The sequence below is a fragment of the Mastigoproctus giganteus genome, chromosome 14, assembly GCF_048544385.1.
Source record: "Mastigoproctus giganteus isolate SK-2022 chromosome 14, ASM4854438v1, whole genome shotgun sequence".
In the NCBI taxonomy this organism is placed as follows: Eukaryota; Metazoa; Arthropoda; class Arachnida; order Uropygi; family Thelyphonidae; genus Mastigoproctus; species Mastigoproctus giganteus.
Window position 1 is genome coordinate 99,308,909 of NC_143588.1, and position 24,748 is coordinate 99,333,656.

Genomic DNA, 24,748 nt, shown 5'->3' on the forward strand with positions numbered 1-24,748 from the left:
TGGAATGGTCACTGTTCATTAAAAGTCTGATGTTCAATGGTTGAAAATTTAGAAAAATGAACGTTCATTGAGTGGGGAACCCAAAATGCCATTAGTCGAATAGAGATGAGAGGTAAATATAATAACTCGAACGGGGAGATAACGCATACCAGATGTTTAATATATTAGTATTCGCATATGACAGAAAACCTTCCCACATCACCTGTCCACCCCCACCAAAATTTTGTCTAGTTCTTTGAATTTATTCAAACTACCCACTTCTACAACAGATGAAAGTTTGTTCCAACAATCAACCACCAGCTGGCTGAAGACAAAACTTCCGCACATCTATCCTACAACCATCCTTCCCCACCATGTGTGAAGTCTGAGCAAGAATGCCATCAGCACTCAAGCTTGTTCAATCATTTCAAAGGCTTAACACCTCAATCAGATACCTCGCAGGTGCCTAATCTTTAGTTGCTATAATTTGCAGAACTGAAGCGTTTCTTGATCACCCTTTCGTTCTCCTTCTCTGCACCCGCTCCTGGAGTTCTCATCATTGCTAAAATGAGGCATTCACACCTGTAAGCAGTATCCAAGATACAGAGTAACCATTGCTTTGTACAATGGGATAATCATCATCTTATCCCGGCTAGCTTAGTTCCTGTATATCAATTGACAAAACTTCATGAGATGTCCTGGAATGGAATCCTGTATTAGAAGTCATTAAGCTACATATGAAGAAATAAATATATATTTACGAGCATAGAAATAATAATTCTCGCTTTCTTTCCCAATCCCTAATTATCTCATAATTGGATCTTAATTATTTTTTTCCAGTTACAAACAGCTCCTCTGACTCCGTTACACTTAAGATCTCCTAGGCGCCTCTGTAGCGAGGAGCAGCAGTGCGTAGCACACGCTTCTAGATTAGACGGGTTCGAGCCCGTAACCACCAAATACGGAAAAGTCGGGGAATGACCACCGCATATCCCCGGATGCAATATAGCCTTAGTTGCTAATGCTACTAAAAACCAAATAACAACAATCTCCTAATTTAATATAGAGTATATTACTTTTAAAAAACTAATACAGTTAATAAAATATTAGCTGCGTAATAATTCTAAATAAAGATCTGCTGCTATCTGAATTGTCATTCGCGTTTTATTATTATAGCTATATGGTGCAAGGAAGCCTATATGGTGCAAAGATGCTGCACCAGCCAAAAAAAAAAAAAAAAAAAATCCCGAGTTACCTTGAGTGAGAGTGAGAGTAGAAAGGAATCACCAAGAAAGAGAAGAATGATGATATCCAGCTCAGGACCCTGGGTGTGCCAAGCCCATACTCACCAGATGTGAGCCCCTGGGGTTGATTTTTCATGAAACTGCTTTCATAATAGAAATACTGTTAGGAAATGATAGCTAACGAAGAACACAAAACTTATTTCAAATACTGTATATGTTTTTAAGATCATTGTTTGACAGATGCCTTTCATTATATAATAGTAACAAAATAACACTCTTACCTGGAACTAACAGGACATCACACTGCATTCCAACGCACGCAAGATATTCGCCCTCATATGGAAGTAAAAGTGGATAATCTAGAATTTACTTCCCTTCTTTACTAAGGTTCAACGCAATCGTTGTCTGTTGGAACTAGGTCTTATTTCTTTGCTTAGTTTCTGCTGTTAAAGTCATCTGGCAGTGCCCAAGCAGAGCATCACCATTCGGGTTTTATTTATTATTATTATTATTTTTTTTTTTTTTTTACCCCTCTCCTTAAACCTGAATTTTTCAAACAACTTTAAGTGAAAGCGATAACAGAAAGCAATTACATATATGAGATTTTTTGTATATTATATGTGGTTTTTGTTATTGGATATATCTACTAGCCTATCTTGCTACTTGCTCTCAAAACAGAGCTGGATACTATTATGTACTTTTATATACTCAATTTTATGTACATTATTATTATTAGCTGTATGGTACAAGGAAGTCTGAGGCTTATGATGCACCAGCCAAAAAAAAATTTCTGAATTACCCTGGGAGCGAGAGAGAACAAGAGTCAGAAATAGAAGGGAATCACCAAGAAATAGAAGAATGATGATATCCAGCTCAGGACCCTGGGTGTGCCAAGCCCATGCTCATCAGATGTGAGCCCCTAGGGTTCATGTGCGTTGTGGTTACATGAAATGTTATAACAGTTTATCTAACAGTAGGCAAAATTAAGTAAGGAATTCGGATAGAAACACTTCTGCCCCCATATAAACCAACAACCAAGAGTGTGGGTAAAAATTTAAAAAAAAATACTGTACAGTAGTTGTAGGAAAGTCAACAAACAGTATATGAATGAAGAATATAGGAAGGTACTGCTTATGTTTTCCGTGAACGTAATTTCCCATCCGTGCTAGTGACGGCCGTGGACACTAGATATGTGGATCAATAAATGGTTACATCATGCTTGTATACAAATATATTTGGTTGCCCGATTAATAAACCTTAGAATCTTATACTTAAAGATTATTTTGTAATCATCTCCCAATTATGGGTAAATGGCATTTCATATTACCAATTATTATTATTTTTTTTTGTTGCTGATTAATAATATTATTTTATAACAATCATATCCTTATATATATATATATATATATATATATATATATATATATATATATATATATATATATATATATATGATGATATCCAGCTCATTTCATATATATATATATGAAATGCCAAATATAAGCATGAATTTAAACAAGACGTGTCAGTTGATAGATAAAAATAAGGATATGACAGATGCACTTGAACGCGCAAAGCAGCAGCAGCAAAGGATGCAAAAGTACCTATATGCATGGTGGAATTTAATGGGTCCAATAAAAGTGTAATTCACACAAAATGCCAAAACTAATACGGGGAGGATAGCAGAAATAAGAAAAATTGTGGATGTGAAAATTAAGGAAAGAATGTCCCATACGTTAATGAATTGAAAAGAAAATTAGAGAGGAGGGAACTGTAAAGTAAAATAATTAATACAAAGTAATTAAACAAATACTGTAAAAGGTGAACTAGCCAGCATCTGAAATGGGTGGGAAAATTTAGCCAAGTCGAAAAAAGGGTAACAAAAATCTGATGTTAGCTAAAGTAAATATTGATACAGTATAAATAATATAACTAACACTGCGTTCGGACTACCTTGTCCATATTTTGTGAGAGTGGTTCAGCTTTATCCCACTTAATTTTATTCTTTAATTTGCTTCTCTTCCACTGATATGGACAAGTATAGAAACGCAGTTCTTGATACACGGTCAGGTGTAGTTCCCTGATGATACACCTGACCATGTATCAATATTTACTTTGGCTAACATCAGATGTTTGCTACCCCCTTTTTTCGATTTAGCTAAATTTTCCCACCCATTTCTGATTCTGGCTAGTTCACCTTTTATTTGTTTAATTACTTTGTATTAATTATTTTACTTTACAGTTCCCTCCTCTCTAATTAGCTTTTCAGTTCAGCCTATAACTCTCTTAATTCATTATAACGTATAGGATATTCACATTCTTGCCTTCTTTTTCACGTCTACAATTTTTGATATTTCCCCCCATCAGTTTTGGCATTTTGTGTAAATTACACTTTCATCTTTGCACTATTCTCGGACCCATTAATTCCTCCATGCATTGTGTGTTGTGTACAGCGCAACCTAAACGTTAGTTCAACTCCGCCACCATGCATATACTGTGTATATATATATAAACCGGAGCGGTGCTATTTTGTTTAAAATAACAGCATTCTGAATACTTTAAGAACATTCTATTATGTATTATTTTATGCTCCGCCGGAATTTGAAAAAATCGAATATCGGTTTTAGTGCAAGTTAAGTCTAAACATACACCGAAATTTCAGAATTCTTAACAGCAAAATAAAGGCAGATGGCGCACGTGATAACGTAAGGTTTCAGTATATTATACAATGGTACCATTGTATATTATACTGAACCATTGTACCAATGATTTGTACCATTGTATAAGACAATGGTACAAACAGCCTTCCAACTGAGCAATATATACACTAAAATCACATTTGAAAACACTGCAGAAAGCAGGGATAAAATCACAATAGTGCCTTTTCTCTTAACTAAGCTAGTCAACGAAAAGGTTAATCAAGCTGATACGTTTTATCTAAAAATTCTTCTCGGTGTAGGCATATGGAATTAATCGAGGTGCTAAAACAATGCGTCAATTCGTTGTGATTTACCTGTCTCGTCCGCCTCTTCAGCAGCAGTAGTAATATGCAAGTAGTTGTGGTATTTTTTGTTATCATCGAGATCCAGGTTTAATTTATAAGGTCTTGTTACTCCGTCTTGATTTCCAGGTGATTCAGGGGTTAAGATAATTGGAGTATGTTCTGTAAACATCGCTGCTATTTCTTCGTTTTCCATAATCTTTAAAATTACAACTGCCAACAGTTGAAATATGACAGATGGACGTTGTAGCTACGGCTTCCTCAAAGAGCACTAGCCATCCGTTCGACTGTGGTGTGTGTGTGAAATCAATAAAAGATCAGAGAACAGCAGTGCGGAGAACTCGAGTCACAAGCATGCGTGCAAGATTGCTTATAACGAAAGCAAAGCTGCCACCACAAAATTATAGTGCGAAACTTCAAAAAAGTTATCAATTATGGAATATGCATACACCGAAACTATCAACATAATAGAAGCTTTCAAATAGAATAAAGTTCTGTGACCTATAAAAGTATAAAGCATTATCCAGGTTACTGGATTCGTTGTCATATTTTTAAACTGTTATCCAGTCCTTGCAAAGGAGAATACGCAAAGTCCTAAGTGCTTTTCTGATGTAACTGTTTATTAATCACTATAATTATTAATCCCTTCTCATAAAGAATCGACAACAGCTGCCCAACGTGAAAAGTGCGGTTGGCTGGGGGGAGGGGGGACAAAGCGGTCCATAATGCTAGATGGTATAATTGATTTTTTAATTAACAGAATCTGATGGAGGTTAATATCAAAATAAGGCCACGCGAATAAATATTCCCATTTTATGGCACAAACCAAATCTATCTTTTAAAATAAAATGGTTCGTAATACATGGTTCAGTACAATTAATTAAAATTTTTGTTTTGGAATATACACCGAATGTAACCTAGAACTATATCGATCTGATCTACATACATATGCTCATGGAGCCCTGGGCAGATTAAGACGGATCTACAGATGATGAACGTAAAAATGGTTAATAATGAGTCCTTATTTTAGAAATTAAAATATTGCTCTTATTATAAATTTATTACTCATTCATTTTTTTCCCTTTGAAAGTTTGTATCGTTATAATTTTTTGATTTATCTATTATTACTAAGGTAAACCGTATCTCAAGAGAGTATAGTGCTTTAAAGCTGGTTGTGGTCCTGAGGTATTAGTACGTAATGTACTAATACACATATCACTAGATGGGAAAATTGTGCAGCCTATTGTTAACTGTGGTGCCAAAAAAAGGCTACGATGATGTGAGCTTCTCTCGCCAACTTCTGTAGCCATGAGATTAAAAAGATTTTTTCTTCTTTTTTTTAAAATAATATAGTATTCACATATTTGTATAGGAGTAAAGGAGCATGCAAATGGTGATACATACTTAATTATGGACCACCCTTTACATGCACAGTATATATGTTAAGGAGAACTGGTATACTTCAGTAAGGAAAGGAGAAGCTAAAAAATATATAAGTACCAATCGCCTAAGTTAGTGTATGGTTTAAAAACGACCTTACATGTAGGACTTTATTTTTAGACAAATTATAACATTAATTTGGAATTGTATCAATTTGGCACACAGACTAATAATATGCCATAATGATTAGCTACTATGACGCCGTAACAAAGGAAAGCTGTATGCAAATAATAATTTTGACATCATATACTTACATTTCAGTAAAAAGCTTTATTATTATTATTAGCTTTATAATGCAAGGAAGTCTGAGGCTTTAGACACTATTACCGTATGAAAGGCTTTATACAAATTGGAGCAGTGTGGACAAATTACTGCTGGGAATAATAGTTGGCTGAATGGCAAAAGCCAGGGTAGTTTTAAATGGACACTGCTCTTGGAATAATGTTATTAGTAGAGTTCCTCAGGGTTCATGTTGGGCGCCTTACTTTTTTCAATATTTAATAAAGATATTGATGAAGGCATATCAAGCTTATTGTCTAAATTTGCAGTTGACGCAAACTTTTGTAGAGTGGTTAATGACGTACTAATGCTACAAGAGCTAGAAAAATCGGAGATGGGCTGAGAAGGGGCAACTGAGGTTTAACATTGATAAATGCAAGGTGCTACAGTAATCCCAGAATAACATACCATTTAGGTGGTACCTCACTCAAGTTGCAAGAGAGCTAAGAGTAATTATAATCCGACATGAAGTTCTCTGAGCAATGCAGACAGGTGGGGTATTTTAAATGTTATACAAAAATTTTGGCAGAAGGGAAAAGAAGGTGATTATCTCTTTGTATAGGGGAAATTGTTAAGCTGCATATAGGTCTGGAAGCCTCGTTTTAAGAAGTTAATTGCTGTAGGGGTTTATGTGCATCAGGAACTTACGCCATATTGAGTCGTATGTAATATGTCCGTAAATTGCGTATGTCGATTTGTTGTTCGCTGGACAAAAATCTGAATTTCATGTGAAAAAAAAAAAAAAAAAAAATGCTGCCTTCCCTTGAGACCGACTAACTCAGCTACGAAAAAGATCCATAAAAAGTCCTTACGTCATTGACGGGAATCGAACTCAGGTCTTTTCCAACCGGTGGGAGGAGGACAGAGATTATACCGAGTGTGCTGCTCACAAGGGCATGTGGACGTATGCGGATCTTTTAAAACGAGTGCAGAGAAAAGAAACAGAAATATAACATGAAAGTTAAGTTCTGCAAATTAGATACCTGCGATGAGACCTGACTGATGTGTTTAAGGCCTTAAACGGATTGAGTAAACTATGTTTTTCTCGGACTACTCACATAAAGGAATAAACTTAAATTGAAATGCAGGACACACGTGTGAAAATTTGCTTACAGCCAGACAATGGCTGATTGTTAGAGCAAATTTCCCGCTAGTGTTGTAGTGTGTAATACACTCCTTCACAAAATTAACAGAACACATAGAAATGGTGGTGTAAATTTTGTCCCGCTTCATCGCAAGTTGCACAAGTGCAACTTGCGATGAAGCGGGACAAAATTTGGTACCACGGTGTGCCATAGAATAATGATAAAATGAAGAGACAAGCGAGAAACTTTGGAATTTATAAATGTTAAAGAATTAACAAATTCTTTTATATTTAACATTTAAAGAATTAAATGTTAAATATTGTATAAGAATTACAAAAAAAAAAAAAAAAGTCACATTACAGAATTCGATACAAGATACTTGAAAATATGTTTGGGGAACTTCAATGATCAGCTGTATCAGCATGTACATGATGAGTGAAAGATATACGTGGATATTTTTTGTGGCTCTGTGTTATTCAAATTTAATTGTTTTTTCTGGATGTGGCATTGACAAAACCAAACCATCAATTTATGGGTACTGGTTCAAGCACATGTTTGGATTCCACACCTTCCACCAAACACCGTTTATTATGTTTTGCTTTCAAAGATGTTAATATTTCAGCTTTATCTGCCAAGTCAGTCTCCACAAAACAAGGTAAGAAATTTTCTCCTACACTTTAGGAAAAGTGAACTCCTTGCAGCAAAGAAAGATGGGAATTGTACCGCCATTAATTTTTAAATAAATTTTATTCGCCACTTCTTATTCATAGCTGTGCTACTGGAATTGTGGGAGTGTGTTCCACTGAAGGACATTTCAAGTAAGGCACAGCATGATGAGAAATATCATGTCACCATTAGTAGAAATGGAGTGAAACATGACCATTAATAGTAATATTGGAATGGGAAGCAAGTTAAAAAAAAAAAAAAAAAAAAAAACTTATCTATGGTAGAATCATATTTGTTGAATTATATCTTACCATGTGTAGATATAATTCCACATTTTTATGCTTATCCTTTAGCTGAAGTATTCTGCTCCTGTTACAAGAATGTAATTTCTTACAACCTAAGTGGGTATAGTTCATTAGGAAAGCACTACTATGTTAATAGAATAAAATTAATTTTATAAGCAATATTATTGCAATTCCTAGATACCTCCTATTGCAAGTATTATTTTTCTAGAAATTACTCTAAATTTTTAGGTATATTATTAGCCATATGGTGCAAGGAAGCAGAGAGAGAGAGAGAAGGGAATCACCAAGAAAGAGAAGAATTATGATATCCAGCTCAGGACCCTGGGTGTACTAAGCCCATACTCACCAGATGTGAGCCCCTGGGGCTCAACATCTGGTGAGTTAATAAGTTAATACATAAAAAGTTGGACATGATCTGATCTGCACCATGGCTATTTAATGCCATAAAGAAAAGTTATTTCCATTCAAACAGCCAATCTAAAAAAAAAAAAATGACCAAACCATAACAGTAAGAGGGCAATGATTTGGATACACTCTATAGAGTGTGGCGTGGAAGGATGTCATATCCAAGATTTAGTTCTCTAGAAATATTGCTATACAGACTTGCTATAAAAAAAAAAAGATAAATAAATTTACTGCTAACACTAGCTAGCAATCCTAATTTCGCCAGTGTGCAGAAAAAATGGAAAATAATCCTAATGAAACAACAGATTAATAATAGTTTTCCCCCCCCTTATTACATGCTCAGCTAATTTAAATGTTTGTTCCTCAGTCATTTGCTCATATTACTCCAATGGTATTGTCCTACAATACATAGAACAGGGCTGCTCAGAATGGGCAGTGGATTTAAAAATTCAATATATGTGTTAATTAACAAATTAAGACTAATGATAAATTTCACTGATAGGGAAAATAAGTATTAATCACAAGGTATTATAAAGTAAATTAAAACAATGTTAAATGAAATATATAATTTAATTTAAAATTAATTTTCAATAATTATATTTAATTAGTATAAATAATGTAAAAAAGCCAGTTAAAACAAAGTTTAACTTGTGTGGGATATTGGTACCTACATTTAAATCATTACCTTTTATGCTTCTATTTAAGCTTTCAGAATTTAAAAAACTGTTTAACAAACTTCCTTATACTTGCATTTACAATAAAATGCTTCATTATACACACCACTCTGTCACCTGTTTGGAAAAGGTCAGAATAGGGATATCAAGAGACAGGATGAACCCCCTGGCAAATAGCCTCACTGGGCTGGTCCAAACTTCCCCTGAGCCTACCATTCCCATTGTTTCTGGGTCAGAGGCACATTCCTATTGGGGAATAAAGGAATTATCTATGAACATTTGGGAATGTAATTAGCCAATCTGTGGAAAACAAACAAGTTCCCCTTCTGGAAACACTGGTTTCTATATTTAAAATGCAAACCAACTTAGAATACAAGGCAGCTTGATGCCACATGGTTTTGTTTACCCTCGACGCTTATATCAACCAAGTCAATAGGAAAATATAACAATAGACCATATTACACCATTGTGTATTGTCTGTACAAGTGCTTGAAGTGGTGAAACCCATGTTTAGTCTCCAGAGCTAAGTTCCAGTCAACCCTTCCTCATCTCTTCCATCATGCAGTAACTGATGACTTTTGAAGTTATGATGGACATCACGGCGAGATCCAATCTTCCTTACATTTTGAGGGTACAGCTCTAAAACGGTGTTTGCAGGCCAGCCGCTAGTTAATACACCGGACCTAACTTATTGGTAACTCTCTAGGAGGCTTCTGAATCAGCTAGTGTTTATTGGTGTATGTGGGGAGCATTGTTGATGCCACGTTATGTCGAGGATCTGGGTATATTCTTACCATGTGTACATCATATCCAAAAAATTTCATTACTTCATACAGCATGTCCCCCCCCCCCCACCTTTTCTTGCTATTGAATAATCATGAATTGTCAAACTAATGGAGTAAGCTTATCTGCAGAAAGATCTAAACCTCCCAAACACTTCCTAGTTCATTTCAGAAAATATATGTGGTCTCAGTTCTAATCTCAATGATGTCCATTTCCATATATAGTCTGCCAAACCCCATGGACTTTTCTGACAGAATCTCAGTTATTGGTTGATTCAACTACTGCTCATCTCAGTTGCCCAAATTATTTACTATATGTTTCCTTTTGCCTCAAAGGTGGTACTTGTACATATGTCCATTCCAATATTCCTTGTCAGAGACTTGGCAATTTAGAATCTCCTCTTTTCAATCTTCTCTGGCTTAAAATGTCTCTACCTCATTCTGTCAAATTCATCTGTTGTCTCTACCATTCTCCTAACTCCACTAATCACTTGGAGGTCTTTGACTTCCTCTTTGTAACTTGACTTTCTCCAGTCCAACTTTCCTAACAGTGAAGTAATTTTCCTTATTGATTTTAATGTTCACAACTCCAACTGGCTTTCCAATCACACCAACCCAGCTGGTCGAGATGCTGAGGCTTCTGCAATTACTAATGACCTCACACAAATTGTTCATTTACCTATCAGAATACTGGACAATCCTAACCATACAGCCAACATGCTTGATCTTTTTCTCACAAACAACCCTTCTAAGTACATGGTCGAAGTGAGTGGTCTTTTAGGCACCTCAGATCACAACTGGGTGATTGTCTCTTCTCCAATGGAGCCTTTATCTCATGGCTATTCCCAACCTCGTGTTGTTTGGCATTACAAAAATGCAAAATGGGATGACCTGCAAGATTTCTTTTCTTCTTTTTCCTTGGTCAGATTACTGTTTCAAAACTTCTGATGTCAACATTTGCTCAGATCATTGTCAGTAAAATTATTCTTGGAGGAATGGAATCCTTTATTCCACACTCCACTTTAAAATTTCGCCCTTTATCTAAACCTCTGTTTTCCAATAAATGTGCTAAGGCTGTTCAAGAGAAGAATGTTGCATATCGTAATTGGCTTGTTTCCGATTCTTCAGTTTCATTTTCTACTACATCAAAGCTCGCAACAATTGTTATTAATCAATCCAAACTAGATTTTTGAACAGGCTAAGAGTAGAAAACTTGCTTCTTGCACTAATAGTAGCCGAGCATTCTGGTCTCTTGCCAAAGCTACTGGCCGCAACTTTTGCCCATCTCTGCTCCCACCTCTATCAAAACCAGATGGTTTTGTTGTCACTTCAGCCAAGGATAAAGTTGACCTGCTAGTATCCCATTTTTCTTCCAATTCATGTATTAATGATCTTGGTAAAACACCTCCCAAGATTCCCAACATGCTCCATTCAATGCCTCCTGTCCGTCAAAAAGATGTCAGAAGGATTTTGACAAATCTTGATGCTAACTTCAGGTCGTGATGGTATTTCTCCACTTGTTCTCAAAACCTGTGCTCCTGAATTTAGTCCTGTTCTTTGCTGTCTTTTTTCACTTTCTTATTCCAAAGGTGTTTTTTTCTTCTGCTTGGAAATTTGCTCATATCCAGCCAGTTCCTAAAAAGGGTGACAAATCCCTCCCATCCAATTATCATCCCATTGCACTTACTCCTACTCTTTCTAAAGTAATGGAGAAATCAATTAACCACCAACTCTTAAACTACCTAGAAACCTTCCATCTGATCAACGATTGCTAGTATGGATTCCGTCAGTGTTGATCCACTGGTGATATGTTACCCATTTATGGACAAATTCAATGGAAAAGTTCAGTGAAACACAAGCAGTTTCTCTTGACATCTCAAAGGCTTTCGATCGTGTTTGGTATAAGTCTTCTAAACAAGCTTCTATCTTATGGTTTGGCAACTGTTTTTTTTGTAATTGGTTATCCAGTTTTCTCTCTGATCGCTCACTGAGGTGATGGTAGATGACTCTCTGTCCTGTAACTTCTTCACCAATGCTGGTGTCCCCCAAGGTTCGCCTCTTTTCCTGTTATATATTAATGACCTTCTACCATTGACTGGGAATCCTATCCATAGTTTTGCTGATGATAGCACATTGCATTCCACTTTCCAGTTCGAGAAACCTTGCCCTGCTCAATCAGCTTCAACTTCTCGAATATCCACTACCAATTCCTTAAATGCCAATCTCCAGGTAATTCTCCAGTGGGGCAAAGACAACTTAGTTGATTTCAATCCTTCTAAAACTCAGTCTTGTCTTATATCTCACAAAAAAGATTCTTCTACTCCTATGCTTATCTTTTGTGACACTCCAATTTCTAGGCAAGATTATATATCTCTTTTGGGAGTTACCCAATTTCTAGGCAAGATTATATATCTCTTTTGGGAGTTACCCTGACGTCTAATCTCTCTTGACACAAGCACGTTACAAATATTGCTTTCCACTTTCCAGTTCGAGAAACCTTGCCCTGCTCAATCAGCTTCAACTTCTCGAATATCCACTACCAATTCCTTAAATGCCAATCTCCAGGTAATTCTCCAGTGGGGCAAAGACAACTTAGTTGATTTCAATCCTTCTAAAACTCAGTCTTGTCTTATATCTCACAAAAAAGATTCTTCTACTCCTATGCTTATCTTTTGTGACACTCCAATTTCTAGGCAAGATTATATATCTCTTTTGGGAGTTACCCTGACGTCTAATCTCTCTTGACACAAGCACGTTACAAATATTGCTTTCCACTTTCCAGTTCGAGAAACCTTGCCCTGCTCAATCAGCTTCAACTTCTCGAATATCCACTACCAATTCCTTAAATGCCAATCTCCAGGTAATTCTCCAGTGGGGCAAAGACAACTTAGTTGATTTCAATCCTTCTAAAACTCAGTCTTGTCTTATATCTCACAAAAAAGATTCTTCTACTCCTATGCTTATCTTTTGTGACACTCCAATTTCTAGGCAAGATTATATATCTCTTTTGGGAGTTACCCTGACGTCTAATCTCTCTTGACACAAGCACGTTACAAATATTGCTTCCTCTGCGTCTAAAAAACTTCATTTTATCTTTCGCTCTCGGCGTTACTTTTCTTCCAAACAGCTGTTCACTCTGTATAAATACAAATCTCCGCCTTACCATGGAATATTGTTCCCACATCTGGGGCAGTGCCCCCAAAACTTCTCTCAGACTTCTAGATTCCATTCAGAAGAGGGTAGTTAGGTTAATTAATGACTCATCTATAACAGTCTCTCCACTCGCTGTCTCATAGATGTACTGTTTCTGCTGCATGTCTTTTCTACAAAATCAAATTATTATATTAGGGTTGCCTGTAAATGATTACATTAACCTGTATTCATATCTGTAAATTGCGTGTGTTCTCTGGTCGATTTGCCTGTTTTGCTGGACAAAAAAACCCCAGTTTCTGGGGGGGAAAACCTTGCTATCTACGCCTGAGACTGACTAACTCAGCCCCGGAGTGAAAAAAGCCCACTAAAGTTCCTTGTGTCATTGATGGGATTCGAACCCGGGCCTTTTCCACCCAGTGTGGGGAGGACGGTGACGATACCACTGTGCTACCCGCGCAGACTGCCTTTTCTACAGATACTTCCATGGGCACAATTCTTCTGAATTGGCTGCTATAATTCCCACTGTCTTTCAAAACAGTCTGAACATGTGCCGCCACCAGCCAACATTCATTTACTGTCCAACTTCGAACTCAGAGAACCAACTTTTCATCTTCCTTATTTATTCATTCAACTGCTGTTGTCTGGAACAGCTTTCCTTCATACGTATTTCCTGAAAATTACAGTCTACAGAAGTGCAAATCTAATGTCAACAAATATCTTTTTTCATCTTCTCAACCTCCTACCCAAGCATGGTACTAAGTACTATAGGTTCTAATACCTCTCGTGTTTGGGATTTTCATAAAAAAAGTGCATGCTCATGGGCTGATTTGCATGTTGTGCAGACTGAAAACCTGGAATAACAACTCATGGGGGAAAAATTCTACACCCTCTGCTGAGAATAAAAGGAGGTGGGGTGTATCCTAGTTGCTTAAAACATACTGTGGTAACTATAGTTCACTCTAGTTCAACCAAAAATCTATTTAAGCCTTTGACATTCAAAATATGTTAATATTTTCATGTCATTCCTAAATAGACAACCTGTTGGAAGGGATGGATAGGAGAAATGCAATTTTTTTTTTAAGTTCAATGGATTGTAACATGTGGTGCTGTTTATGGTATGTGGTTTCATAATGCATCGGCATCTTATGCAATATTGCACCAATGTAGTATGTCTGTGTGCACATATACAGGCCAATTGGCATATTGTGCAGGTTGAAAAAACATAAGTGATGGGGGTGGGGATGTATTCCCTTTACCCGAGATCAGCTAACTACATCACTGATTCAGAACTTTAAGAATTCCTTCATTCTCTAACTGGATTTAAATCTAAACCTCTACCAAATGTCACTTTCACCTCACATTTTATAAAGGGTCATTAAGAAAAGATAAAGTTTTGAAGGCTTATTATCTGTTATTATTATTATATTTTATATGTTTTGCTTACATTAGAGAGTTTGAGAGATGTCATTAAATATTCAAGCAATGACATTCAATTTATGATCCCTGCATATCCAGGACCATTTGCAATTATTATTATTAGCCACATGGTGCAAGGAAGCCTGAGGCTTATGCTGCACCAGCCAAAAAAAAAAAAAAAATTCCCAAATTACCCTGAGAGAGAGAGAGAGAGAGAAGCAGAAAGGAATCACCAAGAAAGAGAAGAATGATGATATCCAGCTCAGGACCCTGGGTTTGCCAAGCCCATACTCACCAGTGAGCCCCTGGGAGTAGTTATCAAAAGTTTATAATCATAACTGTAGCCAGTATTTTTTCAGAGATGCCCTCTTCAGCAGCTGCAATTTCACATTCGATTCATCAACAGAATGTGGATTATTGCTGTAGAGACTGTCCTTCAGGAATTCCCAACAGGAAATAATCACAGGGATTCAAATCCAAATAGTATAGTGGCCAAGACAATCAGATATATCTACAATAGATCAAAGATGATTCTATGATTAAAAGGGGAATGCAGTTCAATTTCCTTCAGAAAATGAAGAATCACATTCACTGTATGTGGTCTTGCCCATCTTTATGAAAAATGTTGCTTCTATGTTCACCCCCATGCCTTAAACAGCTAAAATAGTTTCCTTGAAAGAGTTTCAGGCAGAATTTTACATTTGTTGTGTCATTCAGGAAGAATTGAGTGACATTTGCAACTAACAAAATTGCTCACTATGGTGCATTTTTTAGAATGAAAAACATCTTTCATGTCTGCATGGAGTTCCTCATTGATGCATATTGTGTTCATTGACAAAACCACTGAAGGTGGAAGAGTTCTTCACTGGTGAGCCATATGGAAAATAACTGTTGCATTGTTTTCTGAATAATTATGTAATGAAACAGAAAACAAATTGCCTTTCTTTTTCAACATCAATTAGGGATTGTTCCATCTAAATTTTAGTATTAGTACTGGCAACATGATGCAAGGATTTCTTATACAGTAGCAATATGGGGGAGGGGCTGGAATTACCCACTTTATCTATCCATTCCCTCCAATAATTTGTCCAAACCTTCAAAATTTAATCAAAATTACCAACTTACACAACACTAAGCAGAAGTTTATTCCAACAATCAATTACTCTTTGGATGAATATAAATTTCTGCAATCATTCTTTTTCAATATAAATTTATGTCCTCTTGGGTGCATGTCATCTGAGAGAGTAAAAATGACATTAGCATTTAGTTTATGTAACCCTTTTAAAGTCTTATACACTTCATAGTATACATATTTATATACTATTAATTAATTACATCATTGTGCAGGTGCCTAGTTTCTATAAAATACACTTTACAGAATCCCAGTCTTTCTTGGTAAAAATATCCTTTCATTGCTCTCCACTAATCTTGTTGCTTTTCTCCGCACCTCTTCCAACAGATCTACATCCTTCCTGAAATGAGGTTTCCAAACATGTATGCAGTATAAAATATGTGGCCTGCCTTATGCAAGAAGATAATCACCTCTCTGTCCATTCTGACAAAATTCCTGCACATTATTCATCCACGAGCTATTCTAGCACCTTATTTGCACTGCAGAAAAAATTTCATGTTGGATGGTACAATGACCCCTATATCACTTTCATAATCCATTACTTTGAGTTTGATCACCCAACTGGTATGTTGTTCTGAGATTACTGCTAGCAAATGCAGTACTTTGCATTTCAAAATGTGAAACCTGAAATACCATTTTTCAGCCCATCGCCTTAGTTTATTTAGAGCTCCTTGAAGTAGCAGACAGTCACTTCATCAAAACTTGAAATACCTATATCAATATCATTAGCATTAGCATTTTAGCATTAGCATTAGTAGAGGCATTTGATGCAAGAAAGCAAGCTTATGCAGCATCAGCCAAAAAAAAAAAGTAACATAAATAAATAAAAATAACCACTTCCACTTCACCCCTCTGTTCGTTCGAAATACCTGTCCAGCTGAGCCTTAAACTTATTTAGGCTATCAACTTCCACGACAAGGGATGGAAGTCTGTTCCACCCACCAACCACCCGCTGGCTAAAGGCAAATTTCCGCACATCTATCCTACATCTGTCTTTCCTCAATTTGAATTTATGCCCTCTCAGGTGATTTTTCTGAGCTAGAGGAAGAATCCCATCAGCATTGAGCATGCTCAAACCATTCAAGGCTTTGTACACCTCTATCAGATCACCCCGCTGGTGCCTAGTTTCCAGACACTGTAATTTGCAAAACTTAAGCCTTTCTTCGTAAGAGAACCCCTTTGTCCCATTCACCAATCTAGTTGCCCTTCTCTGTACTCGTTCCAGCAGCTCTACATCCTTCCTGAAATGAGGCCTCCAGGCCTGTATACAGTACTCTAGGTGTGGCCTGACCATTGCCTTATACAAGGGAATAATCACCTCCTTATCCCTGCTAGAAAAATTCCTATATATCATTGACAATACACCATGAGCTACTCTTGCAGCTCGTCTGCACTGCTCAGAGAACTTCATATCTGCCTGCACCACCACCCCCAGGTCCCTTTCATTCTCTACCACTGTCAGTGTAGTACCACAGAGTTGATACGTTGCTCTGGGGTTGCTGTTTCCCATATGTAGTACTTTACATTTGTCAATGTTAAACTTCATTTGCCACCTCGAAGCAAATCTGCTCAACCTTTCCAAATCCTGTTGCAGCAGCATAGTGTCAGTAGTGTCCTTGACAACCCTGCCAACCTTCGTATCGTCTGCAAACTTGGACATTAAGCCTGATATACCATCATCAATATCATTTATAAATACAGAAAACAATAAAGGCCCCAATACTGAACCCTGAGGGACTCCACTAATAACATTAGTCCACGATGAGCAGTGTCCATTGATTACCACTCTCTGTCTTCTCCCCCTCAACCACCCCTTTATCCATAGCAGCAACTTGCCTCCAATGCCACACTGCTCCAATTTGTGCAGCAGTCTTCCATGTGCAACAGTATCAAAAGCCTTTCTAAGATCCAAGTATATAATATCAAAGTTATTCCCTGCATCCAGTTCTTTTGTGACTGCTTCATAGTATCCAATCAAATTGTTCAGGCAAGACTTCCCCTTAACAAAACCATGCTGTGTCCTACCTATAACTGAAGTCTTGTCTAGATGATCCTGCAGTGCTTCTTTCACCAGTGCCTCCATTAATTTTCCGGGAACAGAAGTTAAACTCACAGGTCTATAATTACTTGTGTCAGCCTTTGATCCCCCTTTGTGAATTGGGGTCACATTTGCACATCTCCAGTCAATGGGTACCTCCCCTGAGTCCAAGGAAGCTCTCATAATTATGGCTAAGGGTTTGCTTACCTCCTTTGCTGCCTCCTTTAATATAACTGGATAGATCCCATCCACCCCAGGTGCCTTTCTTGTGTTTATCTTCAACAATTTCTCCTCCACTTTGCTCTCAGTTATTACAAGATTCTCTAGCTTACTGCTAGAGTTGAATACACCTCTGGCATTCCCCTCGCTGAATAACTCCTCATGTGTGAATGTCGATGCAAAATATTCATTTAGTTTGTTAGCTACCCGAGCAGGGTCATCAACAGTTGACCCATCGATCTCAAGTGGACCAATCTGATTCATCCCCTTCCTTCTAGAGTTTACATAAGTAAAGAACTCTTTGCTGTTTTTCTTCGCATCCCTTGCCAAGGATCTCTCGTAATCTGCCTTCGCCTGCCTAACCTCCTTTGTAACTTGGTTACAGATCAACTTGTATCTATCATAGGCGTCCGTGTCACGTGTTAATTTGTATGTATCCCATGCATTTTTCTTCTCTGCCATATGCCTCATTAGTTCATCTGACAACCATTTAGGCCTAAACCTTGAACAATATTTCTTAGTTGGTATGTAAAGCCTAGTAGCTTCCACGATAAGTTCTTTGAATGCTTCCCATTTTGAATTTGCTGTTGGCAATATCATCAGTTGATCCCACTGTATAGAATTTAAATACTGTCTCAGTCCATTGTAGTCGCCTTTACGAAAGCAATACCCCTTCCCTTTACCCCTAATGGTAGTTACCTCTTTGAGTAACTCCCACTTCAGCACACTGTGATCACTGCCACCAAGTGGTTCATTTATCTGCAGATTCTTAATGCATGAAGAATCACTACTGATAATCAAATCAAGAGTATTACTCCCTCTAGTTGCCTCCCGAACATGCTGATGTAGAAAACAATCATCCAATAAATCCACAAAAGCCTTGCTACTGTGTGAGTGACCAGCCCCCAAATTCCAGTCAATATCTGGGAAATTAAAATCCCCCATTATAAGACTCTCTGATTTACTGGCCCACTCTATTTCTCCGAACAGTTTCTTATTATACTCATCAGAGTCATTAGGCCTATATCACACTCCTACTCTCAATTTTGATCTCCCAATGCTTATGTCACACCAAACTGACTCGACACTGCACTGTCCAGCGATGTCGACTGGCTTCACTTCCTTGGATTTTATGTGTTTTTTAACTAATAGCATAACCCCTCCTCCCTTCCTATCCTGTCTATCCTTTCTGTAGACATTGTACTCCCCAAATTCCAGTTCTGCATTCCTTATATCTGTGTGACACCACGTCTCTGAAATCCCCACAATATCTGCCTTTGATGTTTTGAGCAATACCTCAAATTCATCAAATTTATTTACTAAACTCCTAGCATTGGTGTACACACAAGTATACATGCACCTGTTCTTTTTCTTAGCTACCCTAACACAACCCATGTGTTTACTTGTACCCCAATGATTCCCAGCAGTCTCTGAAATATCCTGCATCTTATTTTCCAGGCTGCGGCTCATTCCAATAGAAGCAGTGCAAGAATCACTTTCACCTCTGCCAGTGGCTACTGTTAATCTATTAGTCCTTGTATCCCCCCAATCTAGCAGTTTTCCGACCCACCTAACATTGCCTCGATAGCATCAGCAAACATTCTTGCACCCTTTCTATTTAAGTGTATCCCATCCCTGTAGAAGCAGTCTCTCCTGTTAACAAGTACAGACCAGGCTGAAAAAAATTCTACCCCTTGAGCCCTGCACAATCTTTCCAGGGCCGAATTGATTGACAGGGCTCTCATCATATACTCCCTCCTATCGTGTCTGGGCAGAATTGCAGACACTTTCAATTTCAACCCTAATTCACGGCTTTTTTTCATCAGTGACCTGTACTTGTCAAGTAATTCCGCCGGTCTCCTACTCTTAATGTCATTAGTGCCAACGTGTACAACTATATCACCTTTTGTGCCCTTAAAAGATGATATCCGCTCTACAACGTCATCAACTTTTGCCCCTGGCAGACATACCCTGGTCCTATTCCACCTATCCTTTTTACAAAGCATGTTTCCCGTTTCCCTGACAATAGAGTCACCAACAACTACTAGTTCCTTTGGGACCAGCGCATTCTGCCTTGGGGGTTGCCGCCGTGTTCCGCGATGACCAAGTGCAAGCTCTGGCATTGGTGTGGGCAGCTGAGAGCTTGATGGGCCCCTCACTTGTAATCCTTCGAGGGCATCCACCCTATCCTTCAAGCTCTCATATAGGCCCATAACAACGCTGAGTTGTCGCCTTATCTCCTTACACTCCTTGCATCGCACACACACAAAGACATCCCCCATGGCAGTATCATGTCCCATACTTGACTGCTCCGCAAACATCAAGCAAATAGTGCATCTTACAAGGCTGTGATTCAGAGGACAACTGCCCCCCTCAGTTCTCCCCTGGGCCACAGCATTCCCATTGGCTTGAGCCCTTTGCTTTGCTGCTCTGGTTTGAGTCATGATTTAGATTTACTTTCAATAAAATTTCAATTTCTGTACAAAATTAATAAATATTAAAAACAGTAAGGGGGACCCAACACCTCTATGGCAGCTCATTCATCACATTAGTCCATGAAGAGCAGTGCCATTTAGAGCAACTGCCTTCTAACATTTAATCACCCTTCATCAAAACAGTAACTTTCCGTCAATGCCACATTGCTCCAATTTACACAATAATCATATATGTTACAGTATCAAAGACTTTATTGAATTATACCTTTTGTAAGGGGGCAGCTCTGTCTCATCAAACAATGCTTAAAATGGATAAATGGATGTCTGTTTTAAATGCAGCTGTTGCAGCAATCATTTCACAGATTTCTCTGGGTTATAAATAATCACTCCCTGTACATGTGCAACATATTTAGATATGCTCAAACTTTTCTGCCACGAATGACATTTGTTATTGTCTAACACAAAACCAGACTAGTCAAACTTCTTTACTAATGAGCTGCATTGTAACAAAAATTCCCAATTTGAGAGAAAAAAAAAAAAAAACCTTTTAAAACAAAAAATATGCTGTTTAGTAGTGTACTCCATTTTACAGAATTTTCCTGCTAGGATATATGTCACTAACTAGTTATAAAAACTTCCATGTCTTATGCATTTAATGACACCAAACTCACCAATGCCATTTCAATACATCAAAAAATATAGGCACTGAAAACTGCTGCATTCTTTCTCAATGGTCCTATACAACTATTAATCATTTCAAGAAATAGTTATTTAAAGTAAGAAAAAAAAATCTGAATATTGTAAGCATTCATTAGGCAAGTACATAAAAACTCACAAAATAAAAAACAAATTTCTAAACAGGGCCACATTTACATTAATTTATAATTAAAATGATACCAAATGAAGCAGTAACATAAACAAAGGGGATTCAGTGATATGCTATTCAAAGTATTTCACAAATGAGAATGTTATTTGAAATAAAAAATTATAAATGACCATTGAGAAAGAATGCAGCAGTTTTCAGTGTCTATATTTTTTGATGTATTGAAATGGCATTGGTGACATTAAATGTATAAGACATGAGTTTTTATAACTCCCATGTCAAATGTTTGGTTGTTTCATTTTCAATAACATTCTTGTTTATAAAGTATATCAAATGTGAAATATTGCATGAAATAGTTGAATAAGGACAAGGCATATTCCTTTTAATATATTCTGATACCTTATGTCATTTCATAAATTCTTTTAAGAAAGAATTTATGAAATGACAGCAGTAGTTTACAACAAAAAAACTATGATAAATTTATATCTCAGATATGATCCAATTAGCAGAAGCCAATGATTGAAATAATAACTAATTAATAAAAATTAATAAAATTAATTAATAAAAACTAATCTTAATATTTAATTAAGCCAAGCAAAATTATCTTATGCGACGTAAATTGTATTGATGAAGACTAAACAATTTCTATTTAGCGACTATCAAAAATCACATGGGAAGCCAACTGCTTATAACGTGTCCAACGTGGTATATTCCATACTACACTATCGTGCTGAGTTATGACGTTACCAAAATGCAGTTTGCTATTCCAATATGGAAGTTCATCACATGGTGGAGTCTTCATCCAAATTCAAGAACCTTTCCAGTTCTAACACCTGTTTTATATTTGATCTTGCCTATAGGTAAATTATGTCAATTATTATTATTAGCCATATAGTACAAGGAAGCCCGAGGCTTATGCTGCGCCAATCAAAAAAAATGAGTATCCTGAGAGAGAGAGAGAGAGAGAGAGAGAGAGAGAGAGAGAGAGAGAGAGAGAGAGGGTGTGCCAATCCCCTGGGGTATACTGATCATCAGGATCAACTTGTTTAACCACTGTTCCAATCTAAAACACTACCTATTGTGCTCTTTTGTTGACTACTTGGTTTGAATTTTGTGATGCAAGCCTTTTTATGAATAATTATGCTTAATTTGATGATGCCTGTAAGCCCCAACAGATAAGGTCGGAGATATTGCCTTTCTAGGGAAATTTATATTTATTAAGAGCAAAACCATAGTAATACAGAAGAGAGATAAAAATTAAGAAAAATCTTAAAGGCAAAACTACATATTACCTCCCCACACTGCTTGAGATAGTAGTAGTAGTAGAGGCATGTGATGCAAAAAAGCAAGCATATAAGCATATGAGCTTATTCTCAAATCGGGTCCTAGCCACTGAAATCCTAGGAAAGTAGGTGGCAGGACTCGCCAGAGTACTCTAGCATCAGTGGTACACCCGGTCAGCCTCCCCATGGCACGGGTCCCACTAGGGGCTTGGCAGCTAACAGACCAGAAAAACAAAAGGCATAACACAATACACTGCACGTGACCCCCACACACCTTCAAAATCTCTGGCCCAATACAATGTACACCCACAGAGATGGGAGAAATCCCAGGAGCCGTTACACACCAACATACTTTACACCTCATACAACATATTCCCCTCCCCTCTATTTTACCTCATTTACACCAATGCATCATGAATAGTCAAAGTAACAGAAAAAAACTTATCGGCAAAAAGATCTATACTTCCCAAAACCTCATTCACTCTGCAAGAATATATGGTCTCAGTTCCAATCTTAATGATGTTAATTTTCACCTACAATCTTCCAAGCTAAATTACTTTTTCTGCCATAATCAATTACTTATCAGTTGTCTTATCAACCATGCATTTCAGATGTCCTAATTATTCACCCTATGATTCCTTTCTTATCAAAGGTGGTACTTGTCGGAGAACAGTTCAGAATCTTTTTTGATCTTCTCTGGCTTAAAATGTCTTCCCCCCCCCCATTCTTTAAAAATTGTGTTACATTATTGTTCTCCCAACTCTCCAAATAACTCTGACCCTTTTGACTTTCTCTCTTTCAAACTATTTTCTTCAATCTAACTTTCCTAACAGTGAAGTATTATTCCTTAGTGATTTTAATGTTCATCAGGAAAAAAAGTAATCAGTAAAATAAACAGTAATCAAATTGTTGGATTAAACAATTCCAATAATTGATTACTTAAAGAAAAGTAAAGAGCAATCAACTGTTGGAATAGATGCCTTTAACCAGCAGATAGTTGATTGCTGGAACAAATTTCCATCTGATGTTATGGAAGTTGAGGTAGCTTAAATAAATTCAAGAAAGAAGTAGACAAACTATTGAAGGGAATAAGTACATGAAATGGGAGGTATTGTTTTTTTTTTTTGGCTGATGCTGTATTAGCTTGCTAAATTATTGCAAAGAATGTGCAAATGACTTTTGACTTGTGCTGTATAAGCTTTGCTTCTTGCACCATGTTGCCAATATTAATGCAACTCAAGCTGGTAGATGCCAAGGCTTTTTGCATACTAATTACCTTACACAACTTCATTTACCTACAAAAATAACGCACAATCCTAAAAACACATGCAACACTGTTTTTTCATCATTCAGTTCACCAACAACCAGGGGAAGCCCATTGGTAGGCACTGCAGAACTCCCAGCTTTTTATATCTAAATATACAGTCAACTAAGTTATATGAAATTTTGTGAAGAACAATGCAATGCAATGCAATGAATATTTTTATTAACAGGTCCCGCATATAGTACACTCAACCTCTATTTCCAATAATCATTTCAATAATAAATGAATAAAAACACTAGATCGTTTTCAACTTTGAAGTTTAACCGCAGTTCCACATTTAGGCCCCCAGTGGTTGAGTCAATGCTTAGTTGGCGGGTTGTCAATACGCATTTGTTAGAGGTGATAAAACAAGTCAAAGGAACTGTGGGGTGAGCAGTGCCAATTTGAACAGTGCACAAAACTTGAATGAAAAAGTTATTAATCTGTTTTCAACAAATAAAAACCGAATAATGGATTTTACTTTTAAATAAAATTTCGAGATTACCCAAGTCTGTTAATGGTAAGTGTCCACAGTTAATGTTTTGTAGTATTTTTTAACTTGCTTATTATTATTACCATCTATGCTTAATGTCTTATAACCAAGGCAATTTAATATAACTTTAAGAAGCAGCACCCCCATAGAGAGTCACGAGCAGCCACTGCCAACAACCTTTCAAAATGTCACACCAAAAACACATGCAACACTGTTTTTTCATCATTCAGTTCACCAACAACCAGGGGAAGCCCATTGGTAGGCACTGCAGAACTCCCAGCTTTTTATAGGTACTTTTTATAGGTGATTCTATAGGTACTTTGTGAAGTACTGATTAAGTCATCAAATGCAGACACTATAGGGATGGCAGAGACATAATAAATGCTAAATTTGAATATGGGGAGTGCAATGTAAAAAGGAAGGACAGACAGGATGGTTGTAGGGGTTATGCTCTTAGTTAAGAAGCATATTAAATCTACATCCAGTCAACATGGGTGGCCAGTGCAATGTTGAGTAAGTTTGGTGTGATACAAGCACTGGGAAAACAAAATTAAGAATAGCAGTGCATTACAGGCCAAATGACTGTGATGAGT

General features: G+C 37.0%; 1 protein-coding gene across 3 annotated transcripts in view; it reads right to left on the minus strand.

The window, feature by feature from the left end:
- Positions 1–24,748, minus strand: part of LOC150075430 (uncharacterized) — a 112,089-nt gene that overhangs the window by 74,842 nt on the left and 12,499 nt on the right. For 2 of the 3 annotated variants that reach the window (XM_090388355.1, XM_090388354.1), the window contains exon 1: positions 4,237–4,500. The exons of the other annotated variant lie outside the window; for it this stretch is intronic. In XM_090388355.1, the coding sequence (XP_090244481.1) occupies positions 4,237–4,420 (184 nt within the window). In that variant the 5' untranslated portion in view covers positions 4,421–4,500. Of the gene's footprint in view, positions 1–4,236; positions 4,501–24,748 lie in introns of those variants that run through there. 3 annotated transcript variants of the gene reach the window in all.